At 59.4% G+C, this 20,184-nt stretch overlaps 1 protein-coding gene across 4 annotated transcripts in view; it reads left to right on the top strand.

Moving 5' to 3' along the window:
* The window catches only part of CGN (cingulin), a 38,509-nt gene extending 18,799 nt beyond the window's left edge, over positions 1 to 19,710 (top strand). For 2 of the 4 annotated variants that reach the window (XM_025192500.1, XM_014526000.2), the window contains exons 3-21: positions 519 to 619; positions 1,476 to 1,545; positions 2,002 to 2,097; positions 2,592 to 2,743; positions 3,043 to 3,184; positions 3,411 to 3,623; positions 4,082 to 4,230; positions 4,614 to 4,755; positions 4,968 to 5,180; positions 5,464 to 5,670; positions 5,926 to 6,183; positions 6,781 to 6,951; positions 7,666 to 7,827; positions 9,848 to 9,937; positions 12,819 to 12,902; positions 15,011 to 15,129; positions 15,431 to 15,539; positions 15,924 to 16,087; positions 16,432 to 16,573. In XM_025192500.1, coding sequence (XP_025048285.1) covers positions 519 to 619; positions 1,476 to 1,545; positions 2,002 to 2,097; positions 2,592 to 2,743; positions 3,043 to 3,184; positions 3,411 to 3,623; positions 4,082 to 4,230; positions 4,614 to 4,755; positions 4,968 to 5,180; positions 5,464 to 5,670; positions 5,926 to 6,183; positions 6,781 to 6,951; positions 7,666 to 7,827; positions 9,848 to 9,937; positions 12,819 to 12,902; positions 15,011 to 15,129; positions 15,431 to 15,539; positions 15,924 to 16,087; positions 16,432 to 16,573 — 2,784 coding nt within the window. Of the gene's footprint in view, positions 1 to 518; positions 620 to 1,475; positions 1,546 to 2,001; positions 2,098 to 2,591; positions 2,744 to 3,042; positions 3,185 to 3,410; positions 3,624 to 4,081; positions 4,231 to 4,613; positions 4,756 to 4,967; positions 5,181 to 5,463; positions 5,671 to 5,925; positions 6,184 to 6,780; positions 6,952 to 7,665; positions 7,828 to 9,847; positions 9,938 to 12,818; positions 12,903 to 15,010; positions 15,130 to 15,430; positions 15,540 to 15,923; positions 16,088 to 16,431 lie in introns of those variants that run through there. The other 2 variants (XM_025192501.1, XR_003091923.1) reach the window with 2 other exon arrangements.
* Positions 19,711 to 20,184: the final 474 nt, after the last annotated feature.

Below are 20,184 nucleotides of genomic sequence, written 5' to 3'. Positions count from 1 at the left end.
CAGAGGGGGACACATGGCATTTGTGTGCTCAGCTCTGCCACTCGTGGACCGCTCTGGGATGAGCCATGAGCGGTACTCTCAGCTACATGTCTGCCTTGGAGGTGCTTCCTGGCCATGGGCTGTGCCAGGCACAATAGGTGGCAGCAAGTCATGGCACTGCAGGGACACTTTCCAGGCACTTTCTGCACTGGATGTTCCCCCGGGCTTGGCTCTCCTGGCTCCGCCTGGCCTGGTACATCCAGGCTGTCTCCATCAGTCCCCTGTGCCCATGGAAGTCCAGTCCCACCCATGTGTCAGCGGGACAAGCAACACACTTTCCTCTGTTGGGAGTGCAGGTGGTCATAGGTGGTTGGGATCTCTCCCAGTGAGGAGCAGTCTGCGCCCTGTAGGCAAGGCGTCCTGTGCCCAGAAGCAGTAGCATTGACTTGCTTCGTAGCATCCAGTGCTGGCTGCCATGGTGGGCAGAACGGGGGGTTTTGCTGCAGGGCAACAAACTTCTGCGTGCATCTCTTGGGCAGCTCAAGTCCACTCCGGACCTACTGAAGGACCAGCAGGAAACGTCTCCGGCTGGGAGCAGTGAGCACATGAAGGAACTGATCTATGCTATCCTGAAGGACGGGTGAGCAGGTGCCCTGGGGAGGGTGTCTTGGCTGGTGGCGCTCCTGTTAGCTCCAGCTGAGAGTCTTGGGGTGGTGGAGGTGGTCCAGTGTCCTCCAGCGCCTTCAGCAGGTTCGGCCAGGCTGGGCTGTCTAAAAAATCTGATCCCCCTCATGCAGGAGAACTGGCTCCTTTGAAATCAGTTCTTTAAGGCCTAGTCCTGTTGTGCGCTGAAAGCCTGGACTCCACAGGGCTGTTGTATTAGCCTCCCTCGCATGCCAGCTCCAAGGTCTCCTGGGTGTCTCAGGGGTGCAGGTGGTGACTAGCTGAACCAGCGAAGGGGACTTGCTTCCAGTGCAGTGGGTTCCTGTTGCACTAGCCCTGGAGCTGGGATGTGCACAGGGAAAAGGCAATGGCTGATCATGCTGCAGCCGGACTGCAGAAGCCTCCTTTTGGGGCAGTTACATCTGGTGTCCCATGCAGGCCTTTCAGATTCAGACCTCTTGAAAGGGGCAAATGTGAAGGTCATGAGTTTGGCAAAAATGAGGAGGGAACAGCCCTTCTCCCCCAGCTGGGTTTATCCCAGGGGTTTCCCTGCATCAGCAGCTCGGGCAGGATCAGATGCCGCCTTGTGCCAACTGCGGCACAAGTCCCAGTCTCCAGTGTCTCAAGTCTCAAGTGTCTCCAGTCCCAGTCTCCAGTGTCCTTCTTCCACAGTCCCCTTCGGCTAAGTGACTCCCCCCGGTTCACCCGAGACACCAGTGGTGGAGTTGGGCATGACCCAATATCTCCCTGGCTCCAGCCCCTCGCGCCTCTACCTTGTGGTCCCAATGCGGCCGCTTGCCTGTGTCCATGATCCCTGCCTCCTGCCTTTCTAGGAGCAAAGACAGCGAAGTCATGCTAAAGAGGAAGGCAAACCTGCTGCTGGAGAAGGTCCAAAAACTTGCGGTGAGTCAAGCCCCTTTCCTCCCATGGAGGAAGGAGCAAGCGCTTTGCCTGTAGCTTTGGGAAAGCTGAAAACGGCTGGTGCCAAGGGAGAGAGCTGGGTTTGCCCTGCCTCTGCCACAGGTGGTTGTAATGACCTGGGGCAAGTCCACTAGCCCCTAAGTAGCTCTTGAGGTGAATGGAAGGGGAGATGGTGGTGGGGAGGCTGCTTGCATGGATCTGATACCGAGGTAGTTTGAGGGGGCCTGGAACCAGCAGGGGGGCCCCGGCTGGATGGCAACAACAAAGCCTCGAAGTGAAGAGCTGCTCTCAATGGAGGAGACTGAGAAGAGGATGAAGGGGCTCTGGGACCCCTCCTCTGGCAGAGCAGGGGTCGGAGGCCAGGCCCAGCCCAGCACCACCTGCTTCGGCCCAGTTCCAGAGCCCAGGATTTGCACCCAAATACAGCATCTTCTGCAGGTGCCTCCTGAGGATGTGGGAGTCCCCAGCCCCCAGCAGGCTGAGCTGGCGCGGAGGGTGGAAGAGCTGCAGCACAAGCTGGACGAGGAGATGAAGGTGAAGGGGCTGGGTGCTTGGGAGCGGAGAGGGCAGGGCAGTCTGGAGGGGCTCCCAGCCTTTCTCAGGAGTGGGGAGCTGGGAGAGGGGCTGGGGACTCCTTGCAACCCTCAGCGCAGCGTGGGAAAGGGCCGTCGGATCTCTCGCAGCCTCTGGTGACTAGACGGGTATAACGCTGAGGGGAGGGGGCAGCCTCCATGGCAGTGCCTCCATGGTAGCATCTCAGCCACAGTAGGTGGGTTTGTCTCTGCTACCACAGCTCTGTACAAAACCCGTGGAGGAGTGATAGCCCTCATCCCCTCCAACCAGCTGGGACTTGGCTCCGAGCCGGCCCAGCCAAGCTGACTCCGCAGCCAGCCTGACTCTGGGGGCCTGAGGGATCCAGCCAAGCAGATAGGGCTGCGTGCCAGGCCGAGGTGCCAGCTGATGTGGTATCCCCCTGAGCCTGTGTTTCTTGGGGAATAAATAACTCCATCCTCTTCCACCCGCAACAGCTCCGCCAGAAGCTGGAGCTCACCAGGGAGTCTCCCAGGAGCAGCGCTGTGCAGAACCTGGAGCTGCAGGTGGCCAGGGTGGAGGAGGAGTGTCAGCGCCTCCAGGGAGCCCTGGAGAAGAAGAGCCAGGAGCTGCAGAGCAGCTTGAGAGAGTAAGAGCTGCTCCCTGCACCCAGAGCTGGCTCTGGGCCTGGCGGTCACGAGCAAGAGCAGAGTGCTGTATCCCCTCGGCTTGCCTACTCCCCCCTGACCCTCCCTTCACTTCAGCCAGGAGAGAAGATCCCTTGCATTCCCCTGGGCACTCAAAACAGGCACTCTCCTTCCCAGCTCAGCACATTACCCCCACTCAGGCTACTCTGCCGAGGGGTCAGACCTCCTCCCCTGCTGGGCTGAGACTCAGCCCCTCCAGTCCGGCTCAATGGGGCTTGTGCTTGCTTCCCCCCACCCCTAGGCTGAGTGAAGTGAAAAGGGCCAGAGAGCAGGCCGAAGCCAGGCTGGGTGACTGCGAGGAGCAGTTGATGGGGATGCAGGAGGAGCTCGACCGCCTCCGGCAGGGCCTAGGAGACGTGCCTGAGGGGGATGCACTGCTGAAGGTATGTGGGTGCGTTGGCAGCACTGGGCTGGATTCAGCAGGTGGAAAGGGTCCAGCTCTGGCAGCAGGCAGGCCCCGAGCATGGCTGCAGGGGTGGAACTGGCCAGGGAAGGTGATGGGGGAAACTGAGGCACGGCAAAGTGACATAGATGAGGCCACTCAGGCAGTTGGTGGCAGAGCTGGGCCCAGACCGAGCTCCCTGCATCAGCAACCCTATGGTCCCGCAGGACCTGCTGGAGACCCGGGAAGAGCTGGAGGAGGTGCTGAGTGCCAAGCAGCGGCAGGAGGAGCACCTGCTGCTGCGGGAGCGGGAGCTGACGGCGCTCAAGGGCGCACTGAAGGAAGAGGTGGCCAGTCACGACAAGGAGCTGGACCAGCTGCGGCAGCAATACCAGCACGACGTGGACCAGCTGCGGCGCAGCATGGAGGACGTGTCCCAGGCAGGGCCTTCTGCAGCACAGGGGGGGAAGGAGAGATGGGGCTGGGGCCTGGGGCCAGCAGGAACCACAGGCTGGCTGGAGTCTCCCCAGCTTCCCTCTGGCACCGGGCTTTGTTCTCGACTTCCTGTCCTCAGTATGCCTGGCGCTGCCATGCTTCTGAGCTGGGAGCTACCCTGGTCGGGGCTGCCCCAGGTGGACTGGGATCTTTTATCACACCAGCCTCTGGTGTGGGTAGCCTCGTGCACACTTCCCAGGCTTGAACCATGTTGTGCTTCAGCACTGGTGCTACAGGGGCTTCTCCTTGCATCCAGGTTGCCCAGGTATAACTGGGCAGGGTTGGGGTGGGTGCAGTGACCCCAGCTCCCAGAATCTTGTGCTAAAGGGGGCAGGGGGGGAATCTACCAGGCATCACTTTGCCCCCCCCACCCGATGCCAGCCTGCCCCTCCCCTGCCCCTAGGACCAAGCCGACCTGGAGACAGAGCGGCAGAAGATCAACTCGATAGTGAGGAACTTGCGGAGGGAGCTGGCAGAGAGCACTGAGGAGACCGGGCACTGGAGGGACATGTTCCAGAAGAACAAGGAGGAGCTGCGCAGCACCAAGCAGGAGTAGGTGCCGAGCTGCCCCTGTGGTGATTGGGGAGCTATCGGGTCCAGTCCAGCTGCCACTGCAAGGCTGGCTAAAGATAACGTGATGAAGGCTGGGAGGGTGGGAGTTGCAGAAGGGAGAGGGTTGCTTCAGTCTCACCTGGGCTGTGCTTGGCCACTGGGCAGGTTCACAGCTCGTTGATGCCAGGGGATCATAGCAGAGGGGTCCTCTTTGGTGGAGGGAGGGGAGGGCTGGCAGGGGGCATGCGCCTCGCTCCCTGGGACAGGCTGGGATGACCCTGTGCAGCCTTCATCATCTTGGCCCCCAGCCAGCCATGATAATGGGCCCTGTCACAGTCCCCTGGGGAAGCTCACCCTGTCCTACCCACCCCCTCCCACTGCAGGCTGATGCAGGTGAAGCTGGAGCGGGAGGAGTTTGAAGAAGAGCTGCGGGAACTGCGGGAGCGATTCTCAGCCGTGCGGCTGCAGGCTGATCAGGCTCGGAGTAACACCGTGGGCACTGGCGAACTCGAAGCCCTCAAGAAGGTGCTGCCTGCTACTGGGGTGTGAGGGGCAGGCAGAAACAGGTCCCAGAGACTTCTCCCCACCCCACAGGGAGCCCTTGAGGCCAGGCCAGTGCTGGGATGACCAAGCGCACAGGGCCTGCAGGGACATAGCCACAGCGTGCTGCCCTGTGGCTGCCTCGGGCCCCTCCCTGCTCTCAGAGCTCATGGGTGACCCCCCCCCTCCCACCATAGGAGCTGCGCCAGGCCCAGGAGGAGCGGAGGGAGCTGACAGCTGAGAAGCAGGCGCAGGATGAGCTGTTGCGGCAGCGGGAGAGGGAGCTGCTGGCGCTGAAGGCGACGCTGCAGGAGACGGCAGGCAGCCACAGCCGGGAGCTGGAGCAGCTGCGTGAGCAGTTCCAGAGGAGCCTGCAGCAGCTGCAGAAGGACTCGGATGAGGCTGTCAAGGCAAGTGCTCCCTGTAGGCTCCTTCTGTCTGCCTGGGTGACGATGGATGCAGGTCGGGAAGGGGTGTGCATGTGATGGGCTAACAGAGGCTTCTACATGCCCCACAGACCCCAGGCATCTTCTTCCCAACTTGCAGACCTGCCCCCTAACATCCTTAGGGAGGGTTCCTTCCTTGCAGAGAGCCCATGATAGAGGCCGCAGCCTTGGGGCCTGTCTCCTTTGGGTTGTGTATTGGAGTCCCACCCCTCACCTGGGCTTGGGACTCACCCGCCCATCTCCACAGGGGAAGGTGGTGCTGGAGAGTGAGCGGGAGGTAGCAGAGCAGACACGGAGGGCAGTGGAAGCCACGCTGCGGGAGACGCAGGAGCATAATGATGACCTGCGCAGGAAGGTCCTGGGTCTGGAGGCGCAGCTCAAGGACTACCAGCATATGACTGAGGACTGGGAGGGTGTCGAGGCCCGTCTCAAGGACAAAATCGCCAAGCTGGAGGTAGGGGACCATGGCAGCCTGCTGTCCTCCATGGGACTGGGCACCAGGGCTCTCATGTATTGGTGCAGCCTCCAAACAGAGCATGGCACAAGCTCTGCCCTGTGAGTTCCAGGCCAGTGGCATGCAGGTGGAGGACAGACTACTAGAAGCCGGTGTCCTGGGTCCCAGTGCAGGCTTGGTTTGCACTGATGAGGGATGCCCCATCCAACCTCCCTGCTCCAGGCCCTGAGCATCACTAAAAGCCCTTCCTTGCAGGCGGAGCGCCGGCAGATGGAGGAAACTCTAGGGGAAGCCAGTGACCAGGAGCAGGAGCTGCTGCTGGTTAACAGGGCCCTGGAGAACCGGCTGGATGAGGCCCAGCGCAGCCTGAGCCGGCTGTCACTGGAGCATCAGGAGCTGAGCTCTTCCTACCAGGAGGAGCTGCAGCAGAAGGAGCAGCTGAAGAGGCTGAAGATAGAGATGGAAGAGCAGAAGCGGCTGCTGGACAGGACCATTGAGAAGCTGACCAAGGAGGTGGGTGAGGCCCTGGGATCTAACTTGAGCTGTCCAGAAGGGGCTGCATGACATGTAGCTGTGGTGTGGGGTGCACCTGGGGGTCAAGGCCACATGGCCACCTGGGCCACCAGCTGTTCAGGCCCCAGAGCTAGTGCTGTCTTGGACAGCTGGTGCTAGCCCTCATCACTGGTGGGGTGACCATGGGGAAGGCCTGGGGGTCCAAGCTGGGGGGAGCAGCTCCTCAAGGGGATGGAGCTTTGGGAGCTGGAGCCACTCCTTTGACTTGGATTTTATGCACCCGAATCCCAAGACCTCTGGGGGTCACACGTGGACACTGAACCATGGGCTTGCTCCACTGGGGGAGCAGAGCCCTCGCCATGGCCTTCAGCCTCTGGAGACCACCAGTGGTGCCCACAGCAGTTCTCTGTGCCCAAACCCAAAGGCTTCCATGGTGACCCTGTCCCAACCCACCTTACTGGGATGATCTCTTCTGTCCTCCACCCAGTGTTTCCCTGTCTTGCCACATCTGGTGGCTTCCATGTGGCACCCCTGGCTCCAGGGAGGTTGGTAGCAGTCGTCCATAGGTCTCCAAGTGCTTTCTTCTCCCTGCTGCAGCTGGAGCAGATGGCTGAGGAATCCCACCACTCATTGGCCCTGCTGCAGTCGCAGCTGGAGGACTACAAGGAGAAGTCACGCAAGGAGCTGGGGGACTCCCAGAAGCAGGCCAAGGACCGGGGTGCAGAGCTGGAGAAGGCGCAGTTCAGCCTGGCCCGGCTGCAGGATGAGGTGTGGTCCCTACTTCAGAGAGGGATCCAGTGCAGTTCCTGGGGGAGATGATGCCCCTTATGCCCTACCCCACGTAATGGCGGGTGTCCAGCCTGCCTTGGAGAGATTCCAGCCCAGCCCCTGGCACCAACTCACATGTAACAGCTCGTGTGACTCCCATGCATCATCCCTGCTCCTAGCTGCCCAGTTCGTTCCTGGCATGGTCTCAGCCTCACTTGTCTTCTCTCCCTTCTGTCTCATTCAGCAGGGTAGCAAGAGGCTCCATCCCTGCCCTCCCTCCTTCCTGGCTGGACCAAGCTCCCTGCTTTGGGAGTAGGGGTCTGTGACCCCAGGGTCTGAGCTTGTTCCCAAGCCCAGCTGCTCCCAACCTGGGGCACTGGGTAGAGCAGATCCGGGGTGAGGGAAGGTTCTATGCTTCTGTGTCCCTCTCTGAGCTGGCTGCTTTGCAGAGCGCTCCTGTTGTCTGGAGGGTGCATGGCTTTGCTCTCTGGGCCATTTAAATCAGCCCTCCCCACCTGGTGGGTCCAGTGCCTGGGGCCCTGCAAGTGCCCTGGGACCTGCGTCTCTGACCACCCAGTGCAGCAGCTCTGCCCACTCCCTGCAGCTGGGGTGGGCTGGCTGTGGTGCCTCTGCTGGCCATGTCCCTGGGGACCCAGCCTGCACCATTCCTGCCCCAGCCCAGACCCGCCGCCCCATCTCTCTCCCTTCCCACAGGTCACGCGGCTCAAGCAGGCCCTGCAGGACAGCCAGGCAGAGCGGGAGAGTGCCGTGCTAGACAGAGAAGTGCTGGCCCAGCGTCTGCAGCACCTGGAGCAGCAGGTGGAGGTCAAGAAGCGCTCTCAGGATGACCGTTCCCGCCAGGTCAAGGCACTAGAGGTGTGTGACCCCTGCCAAGAGCAGCTCCTTGCTGCCACATGGCTGCTGGAAACATGGGGGGAGCAGCTTTGGGGGCTGATAAGAGGTACAGGGCACTTGAGGCTACCCAAAAACCCACCTGTTGTAACCTACACCAGCAAACAACAGCTCGGCAGCTGTTCTCGAGCATTTCACTAACACGTAGCAGCTCCCAGATCTACAGTAGCTTTCCCCAACCCAGGGGCAGGGGGCTTGGAGGTGGGGAGCCAGCCTGTTGGACCTGGCAGGGCTGGGAGCTTTCCATGGTGTTTCTCCCGAGCCTGCTGATGGCGAGCAGAGAAGCCAATCCTTCAGGAGAGCATGAAACCACGCTCATTCCTCGACCTGCTCATGACGGCAGGGGGCAGGGTTGTCCTGGAAAACTTCCCATCTCTCACCAGAATCCTGTGTGGTTTTCTTCTCTTCCCCTGTCAATTGCTAAGTTCGACTGACTCCTTCCAGCTATTTCGGAGGCTGCCCCATTGTGGGGGCTCCACCATTTGCGCCATTCTCTTTTTGGTGGGTCACAGATTCCCTCTCCGAGTGATCTGTTTTGCTGGTCTGTAGCAGCCAGCAGCTGCTTTTACATGGGGCATCACCTCTCTCTGGCTCTGCTGCATGGGTCTAACTGCCTTCATTCATCGACAGTCCAAAATGCCGAGTTGCCCGGCAGTCCCCAGTCAGCCCATTATGAAAATACAAAGGCTCTTTCCTCCTGGAACAACACAGGCCGTTCACACACAGTCTCGTGTGTGGCCTCTTGGTGTCATGGCTCCCCAAACCGCATCTGAGCACAGCAGCCTGGAGGCTCCAGATACGCTGGAGCTTCTGTCTGCATCGCTGATTCTCAAGCCTCTTGGGGTGTCGTGCGATCCTTTTCAAGGTGCAAGCAGCTACGCACAATTCGCAAAAGAAACCCAGAGATTCCCAGTATGAATCCAGAGTGTCTGTTTCTGCCCTGCCTGTGGGTTTGCTGAGCTTTTTGCCCCAGAGGAATTGCTTTGTTGTCTTTCTGTAGTTGGGGAATGAGTGGAAGCTAAGAGCTGGGGTTGTCCAAGGTGGGGCTGGAGTCTTAACAAGAGTGAGGACCACTGGTCTATGCTGACCAGGCAGACCTGGAGCTTGAAGTCTGCTCAGCTGCCCTGTATTTTAACCCGTGCTCAAGGGTGGTGCAGATTTGCCTGGCACACGGTGCCGAGGGCTGCCTCACTGGGTCCCGGCTGCAGTGTGTGGTGAGTGCTGTGTAGCTCAGCTACCTGGTAAAATATTGGAGAACAGTGTCCAGCACAGAGCAGAGGTGAGGAGGATTGTCTAGGGTGGGCTTTGTAGACATCTCCCCTGAGAGCATCAGCTGTGTGTGCTGGGCGAAGATGTTTTTGGCAGTGGGCAACCTGGGAGCCCAGCGTTTCAGCCGGCTGCATCCCGGGGAAGGAATGGCATTCCATATCCATCACCTGCCTTATCCTGCTCCCTTTGGCCCCTTGCTGGCACCTGGCAGGCTAGAGGCCCTCCCTTTAGAGAGGATGAGAAGATTTAATGAGTGGGGGAGAGGTGCTGGCAGGTAACTACTTTGCCACATCAAACCCACCTTGGCAACATCTGTGGCATGCCTTGAACAGCCCCTCGGGGAAGCGGGGGTTGGCCTGCTTCACCACTGGAGGGGTCAGCAAGGGACCTGTGCCCATGAATCAGACACTGCTTTTGAGAAGGGCACTGGGTTCTGGGTCCTAGTCCTTCTAGCTGCTCTGCTTCAGTTTAGGGATTGGCCTGGGTGGGCCCAGGTTTGGGTTCTGGGCCCTACCCCGGCTTGTGCCAAAATCCCAGTGAGAACCGAGGTCCAACATCTTCCTCTGGTGCCTGCAAGGTTAATTGCTGAGCTTCACTGCTGCTCTGGCTTTGGGAGGGAAGGTGTCCCTCACTTCCCCCATCAGTGCCTCATAAAGACCTTCCAGGAACAGGCCCCTGCCAGCTCCAGCTGACGGGGATCTCTGCTGTCTCGCAGGAGAAGTCGAAGCGCCTGGAGATGGAGCTGGATGAGGAGCGGAGCTCAGTGGAGCTGCTGACGGAGAGGGTGAACCGCAGCCGCGACCAGGTAAAGCAGGGACATGGCACCGTGGACCTCGCATGGAGGAAGCAGGGGCCTGGCCCAGGCCTGGGGTTCTCGGTGCTCTGGCACGGCATGGGTCCTGCACCTTGTCGGCATCACTGCTGGCTCCATCCCCTCTGGCTTCAGCCCCATTCCACAGTGGAAAGCTAAAAACAGGCCTTGGATTTCTCCTGGGACAAAGCCTTTAATCCTGGGCTCCTGCACCTGGCCAGCCCTGCTGTCCCTTGTTCAGTACTTCTGAAGTATCTGATTGCCTTGGGAAAATCATGGCTACTTCGAGTTAATTGCCATTCCAGCTGCATGTGCAAATAACTCTTTCCAGGCCCCCCTGGACCCCCCAAACCTGTTTTAATCGGGGCTGATTTAAAGTGGAATTAAAGTGCGAGACTCATTGCCACCAGACGTGGGGGAAGCTGAGAGTTTAGCCAGGTTCACAAAGGGATTGGACCCATTCTTGAAGGAAAGGGCCATCAGTAGCTATTGAGCACAAAGTGAGGGGCACAGCCTCTGCATCAGAACTGCCTGGATCCTTTGATGCTGGAAGCTGCAAGGGAGAGAAAAAGGAAAAACCCTGCTCAGACCCAGGTCACTCCTCCTTCTAGCTTCCGTGCTCTGGCCCTGTGTGACATCAGAGACTGGGCAAGTCCGACCTAGGGTCTGACCCCCTCAATGGCCGTTCTTATGTCTTTTATTATATTCTTATGACTTGTCCTGGGGTTTTTTGCTCCCATCCAAAGAGCCGTCATTTACACAGGGCTGGGATGGCAGTTGACTCTGATTAGCACCAATTGGCTGGGGTGGGGGGTACTTCCCTGGTTTTCAGGGTAGGACAAGGGGCCTGAAGGCAGGGTACATCCGTGCCTTCGTAGTGACAGCTGGAACTGGAGACTGCTCAGAAGCCCCTGTAAAGTACTGCGATAGCACCTTCTTTTTCCCTCTGGGTCAATTGGAACTAACTTGAGTTAATTGCCATTCAAGTTGCATGTAGAAAGAATTGTCCCAAGACAGTTGGACATGGGATAAACCTCATGTCCAGGCCCAGCGTGCTGTTATGCCTACAGCCCAGCCCTGTCCAGACCCCAGGGCATCGGAGCCAGGGCCTTGTGATTCCTGGCTTTGGAATACAATCCTCTGTGTGGCCTCATCCAAGTCCCTCCCTTCTTGCCTCAGTTTCCCCTTCCCTATGGGGGCAGCTGGTGAGCAGTCGGCTGAGAGAAGCTGTGAAGCAAATCAGCTGAGATGTCTGCTTCATTGGGTGAAGTGGATGTAATAGGACTGCAGGGCTGGAAGGGACCTCCCAAGGTCATGTCTAGTCCACCTCCCTGCTTGAGGCAGGATCAGTCCTGTACAAACCATCCCAGCCCCATGTCTGTCCGGTCTGCTCTCAAAAGCTTCCAAGGATGGAGATTCCACCACCTCTAGGTGCCTGTTCTCATGCTCAACCACCCTTATTGCCAGAAAGTCCTCAAATCCCTGAAGGGTGATGCCAGAAAGGATGGAGTTGGGCTTTTCTCTGTGGCTGCTGGGATCAGGGCTAAGAGCAACAGCCTCAAGCTGCAGCAGGGGAAACTGAGGCTGGAGATGAGGAACTATTATTAAATCCCTGCCTCAGTCTTCTCTTTTCCAGGCTCAGTAACCCCAGCTCTTCCAGCCCTTCCTCATCAGTCTTGTCTAGTCTCCCAGGCCCCTAGGACCTGATCCTGTGCACCCCAGGAATGGGAGTTCTTGGGGCATGAGGGATCAGGCCCCTGAAGTCCCAGGCATGCCTGCCCAGGGTGGCTGGAGAGCATGGGCAGCCCCAGGGCTGCCTGCCATCTCCCACCTTGCAGCAGACGTTGGCCATCACATGGCAGCATGGATTCATATGGCCTGCATCACAGCCGAAGATTTTAGGTATGACAAGGGGCACAAACATGGTTGCTTGGCTTTTGCACTGCCAGAAAAGTACACCTGCATCTGTGCATCATAACAATACCTGTGGCAACATCTATCTTTGCCCAGAAGATGCAAGTCTGCCCTGCCTTCTGAATGACTTCAGGCTAACACAGCTGCCTATCTCTATACCCAGAAGGCTCCCCAGGACATACAACTAAATTGGTTGTGGGAAGCGGGGGCTGGGCTGGTTAAACTGAATGAAACCTCTGCATGGTGTTCAGTGGTTTAGGCTCATGCGAAGCAGTCTAGGTGTGCACATACACAGGGTGCTGCTAGGGTGCAGACTTGATGCGTTTCCTGCTCTATGCTTCCACCCATGTGCACACTCTTCCTCGTGAATGCGAGGCCGCCTGCTGTCATTGATAATGGGGCAAGCACATGTGTGGGCAGTTGCTGTGGAGCAGCTGCAATGTGGTCTGTTCATCTCCTCACTTCCTTGGTGGTGGCTGGGGGGAGCTGGGCACATCCCATTGTGCCCATGCCTCAGGGCCTGCTCTTGTGGCCCCAGGCTGTGGTGGAGCTGGACTCGCTGCCCTTCTGAGCCTTCGGTTCCTGTCATGCCTATGGGAGCTGGAGGGGACATGCAGCTAGTCATGGGAGGCTGTGTGTATGGGCCCATCCAGAGAGTGGCTCCCGTGCTTGGCCACGGTTTGGCCTGTGCGACTCTTTCTCTTTGGCACACGGGCCCTAGCATCGCAGGTCTCCGTGATGGGCAAGTGTAATCCCTGCTTTGTAGCCAGGGTGAAAATAGGGCTCCATGCAACTAAAGAGTCCCCGGCCCTCTATAGCATCTCACTCTGACAGCTGGAGCCTATCAGCTGCATGGGCAGTGTTATCTTGCAGGGCTGCCCCCAGCGAAGGCTGAGGCACCAGGTTGTGACCAGAGATGAGACCTGGGACTAACCTCCCCCACCTTCCCCCACCCTTGCAGATCGACCAGCTGCGGGCAGAGCTGCTGCAGGAACGTTCCAGCCGCCAGGACCTTGAGTGTGACAAGATCTCCCTGGAGAGGCAGGTATGGCTGTGCCACGCTGCTGGTGCTGGGGCTGGGGGGCAGGTCACTTCCTCCAGCCTGTGCAGAGGCACTGCCCACAAGTTTTTTGTTTGTTTGGTTTTTTTTCCCCCGCCCCCCAGCCAAGGGGTTGACCCTAGGTGGGAGGGCTGGAGTTGTGAATCTGAATGGTGCAAAATGTCGTGTCCTGCAGGGAATGACCCTGCCTGCATTGGGGAAGTAGCATGTGGGGGGCAGCAGCCCCATTCTTTTCTCCCTTTCCCCCCATCCTGTGTTGGGCATCAGCTGCCAGCTCTGCTTCCTGCACCCATCTCCTCGCTCTTCCAGCCCCTCCTGGGTCAGCTGGTACCTTGTCTTGCAGCCATGATCATGAGCTCTTGGGGCAGAGATGCTCCAGGCCTCTTGGCAAGAGGGAATGCAGCCATCTGCCCCCCTCCGAGGGCTTAAAGTAGGAGGAGCCAGGGAGAAGGGTACTCATGTGCACTGAGTTAAAGGCCAAGGTTACCTTGGCCTCTGGGCCTGGAGGATGGATCAAAGCCAGGCACAGCACTGCCCTGAGCAAGAAAGGTGGCCTGGCTCTGCTCCATCCTCCAGGCCCAGGGGAACCTTATAGTGTGGTAAAGCAGCCATCCAGGGGGGTGACCTGGCTTCTCCCAGGTGATGCCAGCCCAGCAGGGTCCCCAGTGCAGTGATCTCCAGGCCTGGGTTGGGCCTGGGGCTAAGAGTTGAGGCCTGGCCTACAACACACTGTGCACAGGACCAAGCGCCCGCAGCAGTCCTGGCCATCCCAGGGCAAGGCTCCCTCCCCAGGAAGCTGCTGGCAGCAGCATCAGTGCCTCTGTCCGTACCATGGTACTTGCTTGCAGTGGCCTGGCCACTGTGAGCTTCATGTAGTGCAGCTACTGAGGCTCCTGGCAGGCAGTGAAAGCAGCTGCACCCCAAACTGCAGAGGCTCTCAGCTCTCCGGCATGCCCCTCTTGAGTCCAGGAGGCCTGAGGCTGGGGGAGGTGCTGACATGGAGCTGCCCCCTGAGTCCACACCTGGCACTGAGTGCTTTGGATGGTACTGGGGTCCATGAGGCAGCTGTTCCCTGCCTGTGGCAGCTCTGGCACTACTGGCTTCATCTAGCAGGCAGGTTCCTAGCTCCCCAGCATGTACAAAGCCGCTCTGCCCCACGTGCTCTGGCCGCCTGTCTGCGCTTGCACTGTGGGGGCCATGCAACTGCATGCCAGCTGCGGGCAAGTCGGGCTGATCTAAGAGGAGCTCCTCAAGCTGTTCTTGTTCCATGTCTGTGGTTTAGCCAGGACAGCCAGGGTTGGGGCACAGGAGCAGGGCACTGATCCGACTTTCTGGAGCCCTCTTACCTCTCCTCCTGTGAGGCCTGCGGTCCAGCCTAGGAGGGACAGTTCTGCCGGCTGCATCAAGTGGGATGGGCTGGGGACCTCCCTAACTCTTCCTAGCGCCACTGGGGGGAGGCAGAGTCTGTCTGCAGCGGGTGACCTGTGCTCTGGGCGGTGCAGGCAGATGAATGACCTGCGCAGTGGAACTGAGCTCTGCTCCGCAGAGTGCCCTTGTCAGGAGGCCCCAAGCTGAAGGCTTTTTCACCCAAACTGCATGCCCACAGAAGCCTGTGTATGTGTGCATGTCCATGTCCCTGGGTGCAGGTGTGTGCATGCAGGTCTGTGCCCACAGCAACATGCATGCAGTGTGTGCCCATGGGAGAAGGCGTGTGGTGCATTCACACCCTTCTTTTTGGGCCATAATGAGGGCAGACACAGTAGAGGCCCCAACTCTGGGGAGTCTGGTCCCAGCAGAGACATTGCCATCCCCTGGCGATGGGGCGGTCACACCCCTGGCACATTCCAGCATGCGGCAGGAGTGAGGGCACCGCCTGTTCTTGGCGCCCGGGTCCCTCCTGCTCACGGCTGTGCCCGCACCCAGCTGGCCCCGCTCCTAATTGCCATTATATAACCCTACTTGTTAAATCCCTTTGGGAAAGGGAGCTCCAGGCCTGACTCACTACCGGGGCTTATGTAAGAGGAGAGGAGCCCAGGGTCACACCCTCACCGCAGGCACGGGGCTTGCTCACTGTCTCCAATGCCTCTCGCCAGAACAAGGACCTGAAGAACCGCCTGGCCAGCTCAGAGGGGCTGCAGAAACCCAGTGCCAGCCTGACACAGCTGGAGTCACGGGTCCAAGAGCTGCAGGACAAGCTGCAAGCTGAGGAGAGGTAAAGCAGAGATTCGGGGACCCTGGAGCCGAGGAAAGCACCTCATACTGGTGGGACTGGTATAGCCGTATCCCACATGGAGAAGCCAAACCAAGGCCCAAGTCTTGCTACTCCTCTGCCCAGAGAGGTCATAGGTCCCTGTGACAATGAGGAGAAACTGAGGCAGAGCCCATAAGGGGTGTAGTAGCCACCCCCTTCCCCATGCATGTGGCCCCAGTATCACAAGGGACTTCAGCCTGTGACTGACACACAGGCGAGTGCCACATGCCTGAGCAAAGCTGCACATCCAATGTGCTCCCAGGGAGAAGAACGTGCTGGTGTCTTCCAACCGCAAGCTGGAGCGGAAGGTGAAGGAGCTGACAATCCAGATTGATGATGAGAGGCAGCACGTGAATGACCAGAAGGACCAGGTGTGACATGCATGTGTGCACGCACGCTGCCCGCCATGTTCCCAGCCCTCCCCTGCTTGCACATCTTTCTGCTGTTATTCATGGCAGCCAGTTCCTGGGTACTTGGTGGGTGGGGACCAGGCAAAGCCTGGGCCACAGCGTCTGCATGCCCAGCCAGAGCTGTGGAGTATGCGTCACCGTTTACATAACCGACCCCCAGGCCGCTTGTGGGGTGGGGGGGCCTTGGGCCTGCAGCACAAACCCAGGTCCGTACTCGTGCCTGTTGCATGAGATGCCCGTGTGCGTGTTCTGAACCTCGCACGGGGAGGGGGTGGGGCAGCCTGGGGCTAGTGGGGCACCCCTCAGCCCAGCCCAGCCTGCCCCACGCCTGCCCATGTCCTGCAGCTGAGTCTGCGCGTCAAAGCCCTCAAGCGGCAGGTGGACGAGGCGGAGGAGGAGATAGAGCGCTTGGAGGGCGCCAGAAAGAAAGCACAGCGGGAGCTGGAGGAGCAGCACGAGCTCAACGAGCAGCTACAGAACCGTGTCAAGGCCCTGGAGAAGGAGGCCTGGTGAGGAGCATTTCTGGGGATCCCTCGTGCTGTCCAACTCTCCATCATTCCTGGGGCCCTTGCCATGGTCCATGTCCTGCTGCCCTAGCCCAGAACACAGCTCCTTTGGGGTAACCACAGCCAGCCAGCTCCTGCCTCTCCTCCCTGCTCTTCCCAGCTCAGAACCAGTCCCTAAAGGAAGGACCTCAGCAACAGGCCCAGATCTTTCTAGGGGCCACGAGGGATGGAGGTGTCCTGGTCCTAGAGGGTTTAGGTGCCCAACTCCTGTTACTCCTAGTCACATTCGGGCTCAGGGCTGTTCTGTGCCAGCAACGACTCCCTTTCTTCTGCCCCCCTCCCACCAGGCGCAAAGCAGCACGCTCGGCCGCAGAGGCCTCGCTGAAGGATGACCAGCTGAGCTCGGACGAGGAGTTTGACAGTGCTTATGGCCCATCCTCCATCGCCTCGCTGCTGACTGAGGCAAACCTGCAGACCAGCTCGTGCTAGCGGCTGCCATGCGGGGGGCCGAGCCGGGCTCCTCCCATGGACAAGGGCCAGACCCAGCTTCTCTCGAGGGGCAAATGCCTCCTCAGCATGGAGTTGACCAGGACACGAGCCGCGCTGAAGGAGCTGTCAGCCAATGGCGGCACCAGGCCTGGTTGCGAACTCTAGCAATAATCCCATGAAGGAAGGCAGGCTGGTGTTTGGGTTAATTCTCGTGGGGGTGGGGACAGATGGAAATGGGGGAAGGTACCCCAGCAAATCCTATTTAACGGTTCTTTGTTCTCAGGGCATCGCTTTAAGGATGGACAGCTCACATCTTAACCAAATATTTTTGTACATGGGGGTGGGGGGGTGGAATATGTGTGGGCATGGGTGTGCAATAGGAGAGGGCGGTGGCCCCTGGGGCTCAGAGGGGGCTATGTTTCTGGCTCTGACCTTAATGGAGAAGTGTGGCAGAGACCATGGGTGTTTGGTGCCTCCTGACTTGGGGGGGGCACTTGGCCCCACAGCAGCCAGTCAGCAACTGGGTTGGGGGGGATCGCACTGACCACGGGGGGTGGTTCTGAGTTGGTACGATCAGTCGTGGGGGAACACCCTCCCCGCCCCTTCTCCTGGCACCCCCACTCCCCGGCTGGTGCGCTCGCGTGGGGGGGGACGACACGGGGACCAGTGCTCTTGCCCCCCCCACTTGTCGCCTAAGTGGGGAATGCTGGCTGTTGGGGTGCACCAGCACTCTTGGGGTGTACGTGCACCTGCTATACGCTGCCGCTGGCAGGGATCTGCTGGACACTGTCGCCCCCCAGGCTGTTGTAGCAGACCAGGAGCCAGGCTGAGCCTGGTGTGTAGGCACCTAGTGATACCCCTCAGGTGCTCAGAGCTGGAGGTCAGTGCTTAGCTGGGCACCTGTGTGCCTTTGTAATGAGTCCCGAGTCTATCTAGACCCCCCTGGAGTGGAAAAGCCAAGGGTTTTTGGCCTGTGGCAATCCCTGGGGGTGCTTGGGGTCCAGCCTTAGCACTGATGTTCTTCTTTCCCCATTCCCCTCCGTCCTGCCCCAGTCCTCTTCTGACAATGGACTGGGTGAGGGGGGTGAGATGCCGGAGCAGACCCTAGCTAGGGCAAGTGGCTTCTGTGTCGCTGGCTTGGTCCCTCATGTGCCTCCTGGGAGGCTCCAGGGCTGTCTCCAGTGCAGAATCTCCTTGCCCCTGGCCTCTTGCTCAGGTCTGAAGCTGGGCAGCCCACCAGTCTGGGGAGAGCAGGGCCTAGCCAGTGGCCACTTGTGCAAGGGGCTGGGATTGGAGAAGCCAGAGCAGGAGCCTAGTGGAGCCTTGGCTGTCCAGTGTCCCCTAGTATGAGTGGGAGAACAAAGACTGTCAAGGAGGCAACATACATGGGCTGCATCTGTGCCCTGGAGCCATTGACTGGAACCCAGGCATTGGTGACACGAGCCTAGGGTCCAGTGCGGTCTACAAAGGCTGGCCAGAGCCCCGCGTAAGCCCTGGGGCTGCTGGCCTGCACTGCTGGGTCCCTGCCCCAGGGCTGCGCCGCTGCTGCTGCTGGCGCTGGCTGGGTTCGAGTGACCCTGTCTACATAGACTCAGGCACTGCTTGCTTTTAGGAACGTGAAGCTGGAAGGCAGCTCCAGGGTCTCCCAGCTCCTGCTATCATGGGTGCCAGCCTTGGCCTCGCTGGACAGTGCAGCCACCTGTTCCCATTGACAAAGGCCGGTCTGCTGCAGTTACTTCACTGCTCCAGCCCTGAGTTCCCCCCACTGCAGGGCAGGCCTTGACCCCAGTGCCTTAATTCTTGGGGGGATTTAGCCAGAGAAATTCCCAGTGGGAATTTGGGGTGAGGTTAGAACAGACTTTTAAACTGGTTTCAGTTCAGGGACCATCTCTGGCTTCATATCCCCACCCCCTGTGCCTGGTCTCACCTGAACCTGCTCCAGTCTCATGCCCTTCTGACCCCACCTTATCTAATTCTTCTGTCCTGGCCCCTGACCTGACCCACGGCAGCACCTGCTCAATGCCGGCAAGGCCTTGAGTGCTTTGAGTGGTCCCTGCAGCCATATGCCAAGGATGGGGCAAGAGGCTCTATGGGCCGTGGGAACAGCAGCTCCAAGGGAAACTGCCTGCACATCTGGTCAAGTTGGAAGGTATCGGAGCAGTGACAGGCTCCAGGCTGCCTGCAGGGCACTGCTTGTCACCAGTCCCTGTGAGTCCTGTCTTCCAGGGCAGTTTGCTGGGTTGTGCCAAGGGCCGCAGGTTCGTGGCTGGAGGAGCACAGGCTCATCTGTGGCTTCAGGAGGAAGGTTTTGGGGGTTGCCACCAGCCTTCCAGATTTGACTCCCAGCGTGGAGGAGCCTGGGCTTGGGCTGTGGGTCTAGGCAAGAAGAGCCCTGAGCATCCTTCACAGGCTGCTCAGGCCACAGGCATGGAGCTGGCTGGGCTGAGTGACTCCAGGCTGCACTGCACAGGGCTGAGCTGGTGCTAGCACCCACCCGCAGCAGAGCTGGGGCCATCAACACTGCTCCCCCCAGGCTCTCACCCCAGTGTGTAAGGTGGGGAGAAGGGGTTACCTGCTTGGGGATGGGGAGGGCCTGGCCGCTCTCTCCTGGGGCTGTGAGGGGATGTTTGACCCACAGTCCCCCACAGAGTGGTTGGCACACAAGGCGGATGCCGGTGTCTTGGACGGGAGACATTTAAGTGACTCCTGCCTGTTCCAGCTCATGACTATGGATCAGGTTCTCCTGCCTTTTCCCACAAACTTGTATTTTAAATAAACTTTATATATTCAAAGCTGAGTCTGGCTGCACCTAGTGTTTGCAATTGGGAGTGCAAGGGGTGCTAGTCGGGGCCCAGGTCCCATGTGATGCCCAGTGCCCAGCGTGGATGTGCAGCTAAAACCTGCTTGTGACCCTGGCCTGCGTGCCACAGCCAGACGCCAGTTGGCTTTGGCACTTCACATTTTAGAGCAGCTGTGGCCATGATCCTGGGGCTCTTCAGGTCCTGCTGACTGACGTGGGTCTAAACCAGGAGTCTGTAAACTCAGCACGGCTTTAAAGCTCGGCTAAGGGGGCGGTGTTGTGTAGCAGCCCCTGGGCTCTTGGGCTGGGATGTGCCCGCAGCACCAGGGCAGTAGGTGTCCCCTCCAGGCTGGGTTGGACATCTGCACAGAGAGGCCCTGGCTCCTGCAGCTGTCTCAGCCTGTCCCCAGGATATGGGATGACTTGGATCTAGGGTGCCCGGATGGTGGTTGTGCAATGGGCGTTGGCGGCTCCTGCCCAGCCTCAGGTTCTGCATGTGGGATGGGATCCCTGCCCAGCACAGGGCCACCCACTGCGGGGGCTGGGGTCTGCGTGTTTGCAGGGCTGGGCGGGGGGCACAGGTCTGAGTCTGCTCTTGAGAATTGGTACCCCCCACCCTGGCCACACGGCTTATGCAGTAGCATGATCAGAGGGCACCCTCCAGAGAGCTTGTCTCCCCTTGCCAGCATCTCTGCTCCAGGAGGCCTTGACCGTGAATTCAAGTCGTTCTTTCTGCACTGTACCCCGGCTCCGGGAGGCTGGTTGAGACCAACGGCCTCTGAGAGCGCACGGACTTAAGTAGCCTGAACAC

This window comes from Alligator sinensis, unplaced genomic scaffold, assembly GCF_000455745.1.
Source record: "Alligator sinensis unplaced genomic scaffold, ASM45574v1 scaffold880_2, whole genome shotgun sequence".
In the NCBI taxonomy this organism is placed as follows: Eukaryota; Metazoa; Chordata; order Crocodylia; family Alligatoridae; genus Alligator; species Alligator sinensis.
This window is presented reverse-complemented; position numbering and strand designations above follow the sequence as displayed.